The 12509-nt window shown below is 32.9% G+C and overlaps 1 protein-coding gene across 5 annotated transcripts in view; it reads right to left on the bottom strand.

Annotated features, from left to right (window-relative positions):
* RSRC1 (arginine and serine rich coiled-coil 1) overlaps positions 1-12509 on the bottom strand; it is a 454479-nt gene that overhangs the window by 225733 nt on the left and 216237 nt on the right. For all 5 annotated transcript variants that reach the window (XM_073803843.1, XM_073803842.1, XM_019946253.3 and 2 more), the window contains one exon: positions 10798-10834. In XM_073803843.1, the coding sequence (XP_073659944.1) occupies positions 10798-10834 (37 nt within the window). The remainder of the gene's footprint in view (positions 1-10797; positions 10835-12509) is intronic.

Below are 12509 nucleotides of genomic sequence, written 5' to 3'. Positions count from 1 at the left end.
TACTTATTTGTTTTTTGCAAATATCAAATAGATTTTTTTAAATAAAGTAACCCATTCCTTCCTCTATTGATAACTGTAAAGTTCATCATAAGCCCATTCTTTCATATACTATAATCAAGGTAATCAAAAGTGGAACTAAAACTAAATCTCCACTGACTCCTTAAAATGCAAATTTTATAGTCCTCAAACTTCCCCTATGAATACATTAAATAAAATGCTAATAGTATTAACTGCCAATATTTTGATATTTCTAGCAAAAACCAGATTTATGTGTGTAGATATGTACACTGTATCCAGCACTGAACAAATAAAAAGCTCAAGTTGTAAAATATCATACATAGTACAAGTCTATTTTATAAAAAAACAAAAAGCTAAGTATAATTATATATGTATAATATATACATATAATAATATGTATAATATATGTATATTTATTATATGTATATATAATATATATTATATATACATATATATACATATAATGTATATACATATACATTATATGTATATATACATATAATGTATACATATATATGTATATATATACATATAATGTATACAAATAATGTATAATTATTATAATAATAATAATATATACATACAAAAATGTATATATATAATTATATAATTATATATGGGAATAGAGCAAGGTACAGTAAGAAGGGTACTAAACTATTAACACTGGATTGGTGGCAGATAGAAGATATATTCATTTTTTTTCTTTATATACCTATCAGTTTTTGACCCATTATAATAAACATGTATTACGTTATAACTTTTAAAAGTATGTAATAATTTTTTTAAAGGGGAGAGGATGTGAGCAAAGGACAAAATTTTCTCACAGCTTACTGTGAGTATATTAGAATTGAGGTATTGTTTTTAGCAATCTGAAGTTACTTATGTAACTAGAACTGATAAGATTTTTTTCTTTTTCTGTAAAATAAATGATACATTTGTAGAAAGTCTATGCTTCTACAAATTTTCACACGCTATTTCAACAGCCTATGAACAGGGAGAAAAATGAAAGAAGTGAAACAGAGAGGTTGTGTGCATTGCTGGAGGTCACACCATAAAATCATGTTCTCCCAGCTCCTCATGCTGTGCTTTTCCTAAAGTAAACAGACTATGTATGTTAAAGTTAAATACAGATGCTATGAATCTGTGATAAATGGTAATGAGTGTGGCCAAAGATACCACTGTGGCAAAGGCATTCTCCATCTTAACTCCTAATGCTTTGATGGAAGAAATAAAAAGAAACCCTGTTACCTCTGCTGCTATTTCTCTCTCTGCAGTTACAGACCTTAGATCCTGAGGAAAGCATGAAATAACTACCAGGTACCTTGTGGGGTCCTATGCAATGAAGCAAAACCTATGGTATCCTGAACTAGAATATAAAAAATATCCGAATACAATATTCAGTTACTCTCATGGTTTTGAGAAGGCCTGACTATCAGACTCTTGAATAATGGGAAGTGGGGGTTATTTAATGCACTTAGAATATTTGGTTTTACTTTATAAAGCTTTAATAAGCACATGTGCATAAAAGTCAGACAATAAATTTTATCTAGGTTAAACATAAATCTGAGACTATTAGTAATATCATGAAAATTACATGACATATTGTCTTTTTTTTTTTTTAAAGCTAACTGGCCACCATTTTCTACCAAGACCACCGTGTCTTAAAAAAGCAACAACAACTGACAGATCTTTCTTTGGAAGAGAGGGGAGGGAGAAAGGGTAGAAAAAAGGCCCAAGTTCCTGCTGTTTGATTGACTAGATAATATTTATTAATCATTTACTGCAGAAGCAAATTTTAATAAACTTGTAACTGATCAAAATGTTTCAGAGAAATGCATCACTGACAAGGTACTGTTTCTGACTGAAATGTGAGCCGGTTCCCAGATTTAGGACTTGTAAACTGCCTAAGAAATCAAGGCAGTAACACGATATTAATATTTAATCCACATTAAAGGTATTTTAATTTGCATACATTCATAGGACACACTTGCTTTTTAAAAAGAAAGAGAGAAAAATTTATAGAATTGATCTTCCAGAAAGAAGAAAAACTTCATGCTGTTTTATCTCACGATCACAGTTTAAGGAAAGTGTCTGTTTTAATATGCACATTTACCCTAAACCTGAAATATATATCAGCTTAGGTAAAAAAAAAAAAAAAAAAAAAAATTAAAATGCTGGGAGGAGAGGAATCTATTACATTGAAGTCCCTAAATAGTATATGAGATAATAGTTTTCATCAGTGTTTAATAAATATATAGAGTGTATGAGAAACATCAGTGTATTGTGAGATAACTATGTTCTCAAACTCATTTAGAGAAATGTCAAAAATATTTTTTTGGGAACACAGTGGTGAAACATTAAAATAAGACAGGTATTTTAAAACGTAACAGACAAAGGATGAGTGACTTTAGAATAGGGTTCATAACCTCTGTTTGAGAATAGGGTTCAAAACCTCTGCATGCATCCTCAAAAGTATAACAATAATACATAACCTGTATTTACGCTTGCATTAAATAAAATCTTTAGTCTGTGAACTGAAATACAGCCGTTTTATTTGCGAGTTCTACACAAAATAGCCTAAAACAGAGAGAAAAGGGCTTTTATTAGAATGTAGTATTATTGATGAGCATGTAATAGCAAGAGCCCGCCTACATTTCTGGCAAGCAGCAACTATATTCTACAAACCACTGATGGGCTAAACAAGCTATTAATGACAGTTGCTTTTCAACATTTAAAATGGTCAGACTGTGTTGCCTGACCACAAGGACAAGTAGGTCATCACTCTCAAATGTTATACAATATAAGAAACATAAATGAGACCTCTGTGGGGAGAAAAAACCCACAGGTATGGCTCCAGAGTTCTTTGGCTATTCAACTATTAATAGAAAGCAAATCCCACTTAAAGTTGTAAATACTTGTAACCCATTTTACTAAAAGATTTATCATCACTTATTTAACTTTCCACCTACAGCTGAACAAGGTATTATTAGTCCTAGTGTCCAGCTCCAGCCCTGAAATATACAACTTAATATCCAGAACCCAAATAAAAAAAAAAAAAATTAGCCCTTTGCTACTCTCACAGAGTAAGATGATGAAATTTTTCACCCTGTATAAACCTGTGGAGTGTCTGTCTCCCTGGGTTTATGAATGCCCAACTAATCATTCATAGGTTGCAGAATCATACTCAATGAGTATACGGGGGAACATCTAGATTTTTCATCAGATTCAGAGGGCCTTGTTCATTGGACACATGTCTTTCAAGTCAATGCCTTTCAATGTACTTTTCTTTCTGGTGGTCACTGGACCAGCAGCATTAGCCTCACTTGGTAGCTTGCTAAATGTAGAATCTCAAGTCCCACTCCAGACCCAGAGTTTAAACAATATCCCCAGGAGGTTCATATGCACATTAAAGATGGTGAAGCACTGACCTAGAACATGTCCCCCCACCCAAACCCACCTCCAGTTATTTGACTTTTCAGAAAAGAGAACAAGGGAAGTTTAGAAATATCATACTGATCAGGATAATTCACTTCATTCCCTGCTGGGCATGGCACAGCAGTCCTTTCAAGCCAGAAACAACCCACAAGACTATTTTGACCTAAAAAAAAATGACAACTTTTCATATAGCTCAACCTAATATATTCAGATCTCAATCCCTCTCCCAAGAGGAAAGGATAGCATTATTTTTATAGATTGCTAATAAAACAATCATAGCTATATTATAATCAAATGGCAAGGTTCTATCTCCTGTACACTTTCATAATTTAACAATAAAAATGCATGTTAATGTCACCTACTTGACTGTATTAAAAACACTCTAAAAAGTAAATCTTTTAACCCCCATTACATAGTTCAATAAAGGTTACTACTCACTATATTATCCAGAATTTTAAAACATAGGATGGCAGAAAAATATAGAGTCAGCTACCTTTGATATACAGAGAACTTAAGAGTCAATTTTCCACACGCTAGGACATCTTTAATAAAAAAAAGTCAGGCGCAACATCACCATCTAATAACCACCCACCTCCACTCCTTCAACCCTGCTGTGTTAACAGACATACACTGGAATCACATCAGACGGTCTTTAATTTGTATATGATTCTTCATCAAATAAAAAATACTATTTCCTTAAGTTCATTATAAAATCTAAGCACAACATTATAAGCAATGTTTCCACTCATTTTCTCTAAGCTTAAATAGATATGGACACTGAACTCTGAGATGTTTTGTATTCAATTCTGCTGACCATTCGGCAGGACTCCTGAGGATTCAAGGTCTATTCAACATTGATTTCTGACATTTTTCATTATGAATTTCTCATTTGAGGCAAAATTTTTCAAAGACATGCCACCCTGTGCCACCCCTGATAATGGCTGTAAGTTTAATACATAACTGGAAGTACAAACAAAAATCATCTACAGAAAAACAAAGTGCAACACTAAAATGCCAAAATAGTGAACATACGCCTAGGATTTGGTGTTACCATAGCACCAGCTAGAGGAAAGGGGCTTGAAAAGGAGTGGGACCAGAAGAGGCAGCCTCAGGAAGCTGCTTCTGGGAGAAAATCAGGTAAACAGAATACATGTCAGTGACAAGAAAGAAAGTAGTAAGAAACAAACTGCTAAAGAGAAACAAGACATGTCAACCCCTTCCTCCCTGCCACCCCCATCATCATCTGTTAGAGAAATTACGCTTCGATGTACTGCAGAAGACGGCAACCCTTAAACTAGGAACTCTGTCTACAAAATGTCTAGGATTTCTAAAACGAAGGAAGGAAGGAAGGAAGGGAGGGAGAGAGGGAGGAAGGGAAGGAAGAAAAAGAAAGAAATCAAATCACTCCCATATAAAGCTACTATAAGAAGTAACTAGAAAACGCAAATTAAAACATTTCAGTAGATGAAAATTCTTCTCCTAAAACCAACTACAAAGCACAAGACTCATTTGGACAAATAACAAAAAGAAAACCTAGAATCAGACATTCAAAAAATAAAAACAGAAATGGAAGGAAAAATATTTCAGATATGGAAAATACATTATAAGGTGCACAAAGAAGAATAAATTTGAATGAAAATTTAATAAGAAATACTGAATAAAAGCAGGAAAACAATTCAGAGAATAAAGACAAAGTAAAATATTAAAAAGACTCAGAGAGAAAGGGACTGAAATAGAAGACAAGCAAAGAAAGATTATATATTGGAGTCACTAAAGAAGAAAATAAAACAATGGAACGGACTAATATTTAATTCTATAATCCATGAAAATTATTTCTAGAAATGAGAAAACTTAAGTTTACATATGAAATTGCCCAGAAAAATTAGCCAGAAACAATCAACTTTGAGAATTATCCTAGTAAAAGCAAGATCAATGAAAAAATGGCAATGTCTCAAGGCAAAAAAATCTAATTATTTATAAGGGTAAAAAAAATAAGGCAATGGGCTTCCCTGGTGGCGCAGTGGTTGAGAGTCCGCCTGCTGATGCAGGAGACACGGGTTCGTGACCCGGTCTGGGAAGATCCCACATGCCGCAGAGCGGCTGGGCCCGTGAGCCATGGCCGCTGAGCCTGCGTGTCTGGAGCCTGTGCTCCGCAACGGGAGAGGCCCCAACAGTGAGAGGCCCGTGTACCGCAAAAAAAATAAATAAATAAGGCTGGTACCAGAGACATCAAGAGCAGAATAATATCTCAAGAAAGTCAAGGAAAAAACTGTAAGTGAAGGGTTTTATGTCCAGTCAAGCTGTCATTCAAGTCGCAAGACTCCAGAAAAACAGCTTGGAATGTACAAGATCTTGGAGAATAATGTACATAGGAGCTTTTCCTGAGGAATATACTAGTGGATGAGTTTTATACAAACAGGAGATAAATGGGGAAATATCAGCAAACAAACTGATGGCAAATATTTAATATATTTAATTTTAAAGGTGATTCTAAAACAACGTAAGCGTGGCTGGAAGAATAGTATGCAAACATTTTATATTCTAACAAAGTAGCAAAAAACACAGCAAGAAGAAATGGGAGGAAAAGGAAGAAAGGGAAAATACAACAGGAGCATTGTCTATAATGCAGGTAACAGGTGGGAGTCAAAGGATGTCATCTATAAGGTTAAACAGGAACAAGGGGGATTAAAATCATTATAAAAGGTATAAATACAAAGGCAACCACTAGAATAAAAATGCAAACCTTCCTAAGTTTCATCATCATAATTACAATAGCTCTTCAGAGACAATTCTCCATAACATTCTATACATGTTATATCAGCCATCAGCCTTTGTTCAGAACTATCTTTTCAAAGAGGTTTGGTACAGCAAACAGTCTTTGGTATAGCAAAGATGTTCAGTATAGCAAACAGCAAGACAGAGACAGAATCTCCCCCTGGGCCAGAAGGCATGTTTGTTACCTAACTAGGATAATAAAGATAATGTCTTTCTCTTGGGCAAAGTTTGGGCAGATTTTCTAACAGCTCCTTAAAGAACTCCTAAATCTGGAGCCCCTCAGCGATGACACAAACCCACTGGGTATGCAGCATCACCCCATGGGACTTGGGGGTCAAGGGGAACCTATACAGCCATGAAGTACGTGCTACTTTTTGTGCTGTTAGTAAGAAAATGCTTTGTCTCTGACGCAGGGAATCTTGTGTCTTCTGTCAGCATGTATGAAAGTGTAGCAGGCATGCAAGTTGGGCTAAAATCTTAATAAAGGAGACACAGCTAAATAGAGAAAGAAATACAGTAAATATAATGATACACACAGTAATTATGGAGTGATTTACAGGATATACTGATAAGTGAAAACAGCAAAATAGAAAGAAGTATACACAATATGCTTTAAAAAAATTATTTATTTGTTTATTTTTTGGCTGTGCTGCATGGCTTGCAGGATCTTAGTTCCCCAACCAGGGTTCAAACCCGGGCCCCTGGGAGTGGAGGCACAGAGTCCTAACCACTGTACCTCCAGGGAATTCCTTACAATATGCTTTTTATAAGAAACAGGAAATAGGAATACATACACATATGCATATACATATATATATACACATAATTTTACAAAAAGCACAGGAAGGATAAACAAGAATTTAATAAAATATGCTACCTACAAGGAATAGAGAATAGCTAGAAAGGAAGGGAGTGACACCTCTCTGACGATACTACTGTGTATCATATTTTGACTTCTGGAAGCATGTTAACATTATAGATATTCAAACATAATTAAATCTACAAGAATGGGAACAAAGGCACCTAAAATTGAATGCAAATGGAAACAAATGAATGCCACTATATTTCAAAGGAATAAACTACACTCAAGGGGAAAAAAAACTACAAATAAATCTTGAAATCTTTTATTTAAGTTTATTTTCAAAATATATAGCTGTACTGGAACTATTTTATGTATATTATATGATTGAGCAAATGGGTAAATGTATTAGTGTTGTTAGCAGTCCAGGTTCTCCCTTTACATAAAGGGAAATACAAATATGAAACGGGGGAGGACAAGGAAGAATTCTGTGGTTTGGATCGAAATTGGAGGTATCAGTATGACTCACACGTTCTTCAAAATATTTATCTACTTACCTACCTACCTCTATTTAACTATCTAATCTAGCACTGAAAGGTCCTAGAAGTAATGAAATCGCAGAGATAACGAGCATATCACATGTCCAGACCTTGATTCCTAAAATACCATTTTCCTCTAAAATGGAATAGGGTAATTTGAAGAAATGGCTGATTCTGGAAGTGGGACAGGGAAGGTATAAGATAAGCCTGAAACATCTTGTTGTGTCAGAAAATGAGGACGTGCTTAGAAAAAAAAAAAGGGAGTATGTTGAAAGGACCCAGAAACCATCTTTAAAGAAGATTCTCTGGAAAAATCTGTGACAATCTGAGTGTCAAAATAAATAAGAAAAGTAACTGATAATAACCTAGTCATGAGTCTTTGCTCACAATAAGTAAATAAAATAAGAAAGAAGGATGGGTTTTTCCTCATAGTGGAATGCTGGCTGCTAAATATAGGGGGAGTGGTAGAGCTGGAAAAATCTCAATTTTGCAATCATCAGGCAAGAATCATCAATGGATGTCGGGGGCACCAACCTTCAAAAGTTCTGTCTAGAATTTTAAACAGACATAGACTTTATGGGTAGTACACAAGTTTGTGAGAAGAAAAATAAAATGGTATTGGGGAGTAAACTATAAGAAATTTAAGCTAAGAATGATATGCTGGACAGTTCCCAGGAAAAGTTGGCAACATAGAAAAGAATGATAGACTAAAGACTGAATCAAGGGCTTGAGAGATTGTGACAAATAAATGAATTGGCCCTTGAAGAGGTTTCAGGGAAACAGAGTCCACCTATCTTATTCTTCTCTCCATACACCCACACTTGTTACAGATAACTATATATACCAAGAAGAGCCCATAAACAGAGTACAAAGACAGTGCAACCATATATGTGTTCTTGTGACAAATATACTGCATGCCATTTTTCTTAACTCATTTAAATTTATATGGCTTTCACCCTCTCTTAGAACAATGCTAATTTTCTATGATAATCCAGATAAATTTGAAAAGACAAGAAGGGTACATAAAGAAGAGATTAACTCCAAATGTGTGGGATGTTCTCATTTTAATGTTACACCATATATTTTTTAAAATCAATCTATTAGAATCTATACTTTAATTATATTTGGTATGCAGCCAATTCAAAGAAGGGGTACATGTGCTAGAAGACAAGGGTTATAAGTATCTGTTCAGCTGGAAAGTGGAGAGACCAAACCTAAGGAGCCCACAGTTGCTAGACAGACAGGTTTCTTTGTGCTCAACCAATGAATTCTTAAGTTCACTTCCTTCTTAGGCAGTTATAAAGAATATCATTGACTTTACTGAATATTATTAGTGTACAAAGCAATATATATGTGTATATATGTGATAATATGTATTCATGTATTCATATTATTGTTAATAGTTCACAGTCAGTGGGTCAAGTTTACAATATCAAGTTATAGAATTTGAATGACTTAAGTAAAATGCATTAAAATCATCTACTTCCACTACCTGTTGTACTAATCATGGCTCTCTCATCCCTAAAATGCCTTATCTTTGAAATACATTTGATGTATGTGACCCAGATAAAATGAAATATAACTCAGAGTCAAAAATGGAAAGGGTTTTTAAATACTTTTAGCTGAAGAATTCTTTGTTCAGATGAAATCTTATTTTAAAAGGTTAAAAGTATACAAAATAACTAAAAGTGGGAACTATTCTGGCTAAAGTGGGCAGGGGAATTCTGGAGTGCCACCTGTTTTGGGGAGACTTCCTGGTAGCCCAAGGCAGTTAGAAAACCACTGCTGCATAAGATTATAAGTAGAGTATAAATGCATGAAATTGTCACTGAATGTAAGTTCATACTAGTGAGTATTAAAAAAATATGGAATTTAAACAAAAAAAAAGAATCTAACTCATCTACTGATGAATATGAACCAAGTAAATATACAGTCTTTTTATTAAATAGTAATTTACAAGAGAAGTATAAAAGACAGCTCATTTTGGAACTATGTTAGCTGTTCTTCCTTGTTATAAGCTGTCAATTGATAATGGCATTAGATATCTTAGATTAATATTTTTATTCTGATGTCCATATGTATGTCCTAAATATCATGTGCCACAATGAAGTGATAAACAGGGATTCAAGAAATAATTTTTAATAATGAGAATAACAATATTATTTAATTACTTCTAATCTGGACAAATATATATACTTCAATTTTTCTAACTAGTTTATTATATTCTGCTTTTAATAATTAAATCTGTAATTTTTAGGATGATTTTATCGTTTTTAAAAAGTCTAGGTTTCCTCAGTTTCCTTTAGCTATTGAAAGAAAAACCAAAAATCCTTTCTAACTCTAAAACTACTATAAATAAAAATGAAGCTGCCTCTTGCTACTGTTTGCTTTGTGGAAGCAGAACAAAAGCACATTAATAGTTAACAAAGCTACAATATGATATACGAATGAAGTCTTGCATTAAAAAAGTACTTAGATTGTATTTACAAAAGAATCTCTATCATTAATTATTCAACGTTTGGATTTGACCAGAAACCAGAGCATGACTTTATAATGCTCTGTTTAAATGAACTACTTAATGTTGTAATGAACACTCAATGTGGTGAGCTCAATGAATTTTGGACCTGGTATAATACAACAGTTCTTCCAATTTTCTGATGAATTGACAGATTTTAATGTTAAGTCAGTTGGAATTTTACTTGTTTTAAAAATGTTTACTTAAACCAAAAATTTTGCATCTCAATTATTTTATATTCTAAAACTGAATGTAGTTTAAACTAATGCATTATTCATAAAGCAAAGACATCAGGAAAAACAAAGCTGTGCACTTCTTTCAAAGCAGTTAAACTGCTAAAACATACCATATTTATGCATGCAATATTTGATTGTGTTTTTCTTAAAACACAAGCTTGTTTTTGTCAGATCAAGATTTGCCAAAAATTCTACACCAAACACTTTTCTTTATAATTAAAGCAATCATCAATCCAAGGATTGTCATCCATTTTATTTCATCTCTACATCAGAAAAAAATGTAATTTAAAAAAAATTTTAATTCCCTTGAAATGATAAGATAAATGAAAATGTAAGTGCCTTACGTAATAACAGTAAGCTGACCCTTTGGGAAATGGTTGACTTTCTCAATACAAGGTATTCAAAGCTCATTCAAAAGTGTTCATTTAGAATGCAGATATCAAAGATGATGCAAATGTTCAAGAGAAAATTAGAACTTACCAGATGTTCTAATACAGCTTTGATGCTTCCAGATTCCCTAAAATAGAAGAATAAAAGTTTAAAATAGTTGTTAAACCCTTGTCTGCTATAATTTATGTTTACCTCAAAAATATTTTACAAACCCTTATAATTTTTTCATATATCTTTCCTAATGTTCATAATAACTTTGTTTTTAAGGACAAAACAATTTCCTTACGGAACAGATAATTTATTTATATCTAATAGTAGTACTACCGCTAAAATTGATATTCGTCTAGTAGAAAGAATGTTTCAGACTTTTCAAAGTCAGTGGAGAACAAAAAAGAAATCAAATGTGTTATTTTACTATTTGCACACTGTCTTTATTTTACATTAGCTATTTCATTAGAGTTTATGTTTTTTCAATGTTTATTATGAAAATGTTCAAACATACAGATTCTTTCCACAATCTAGAGTCTACAATTGACATTTTACTACATTTGCTTTATCAAATATCCATCCATCAGTAGGTGCATTTTTATATAAAAAATGGCCACAAAAAGAATGTTTGTGAGTACATAGTTAAATAAGTCAATCTTAAGTTTTTTCCTAGCATGAATTTTATCAACTTAGTGCCCACTACAAATCAGAACCTAAGACTATTGTAATATTTAAAAGCAAAAAAATCACCAATGGAAACACAAACATCAAATATCACAATATATTTTAAGTATTTAATTTCTTGCTTTTCACTTTAAAAAAGAGTGCTGATGAAACTAAAAATACAAATAACTGTGCAAGTAGCAAAGGTAATTTAAATACACATTTGGTGAAATATGGCAATAGTGAGATATTTTTCCTGATTTCAGTCAATGCTAGTTTATTAGTGACAAATGGACTTTGACTTTTCTCACTCCAACAAGCAGTATTTGAATTCCATCATTAACATCATGCCTTATCTGTTTTAACATAAAATTATACTTCTACCACATTGCAGAAAATAATTATGAAACATCCAACAACAGTACTGCATTCATGATGTTTAATCTTTTCCCCATACCTCTTTCTTTCTCTAAAGGGGCCCCAATTTTATTTCTTTTCTCTTTATTTTGTCTCCAATTTTTTTTTTTTTTTTGGCCAAAAATCTACTTACTTCTGTTTCCTTTGTCTTGCTATACAATCTTTTCAAATTTCCCTATCTTTTCCCTTTGGCTCTACTGCTTGAAAACTATACTCATGGCTTCCAACCTTTGCTCTCACTGCCCAGTCTGGCATCCTGGGAATAAATTCCACTGTCTACTGATTAGTACTCATCTTTAGCCATTCTCTCTTCTGCTTTCTGCTTCTGGCAATGCTATATATTCAACATTTAAAAATTTAAGGATTTCTGAAACTTATTCTCTGGATGCAGTCCTAATGAAAAATGACAGAAATAAATTGTAACAAGGTGTCAGAGAAGGCCAATAGCTACATAAATAATTATTTTTACCTCTATTATTATAAAATTAATGTATTTGCTGGAGCTGGAAGTCAGATGAATCTTTAAGTTTTCACAAGGAAATTCTCATATAACCATTTGTGCAATTTAAAATTTAAACAAAAAAATAATACATATAGTGAGACATCTGACAGTGTAATATGTATTTATGTGTATGTATACAGGTTACAATAAAATTAAACCTTCCTCCCATCAGTGACTCCCAATTCTCAATCACTGGTGTTAGTTATTTGTTTGTCCTTCCAAAGACAGTCTA

This window comes from Tursiops truncatus, chromosome 4, assembly GCF_011762595.2.
Source record: "Tursiops truncatus isolate mTurTru1 chromosome 4, mTurTru1.mat.Y, whole genome shotgun sequence".
Taxonomy (NCBI): Eukaryota; Metazoa; Chordata; class Mammalia; order Artiodactyla; family Delphinidae; genus Tursiops; species Tursiops truncatus.
The sequence above is the reverse complement of the archived record's forward strand: the minus strand, read 5'-3'. Positions and strand labels throughout refer to the sequence as shown.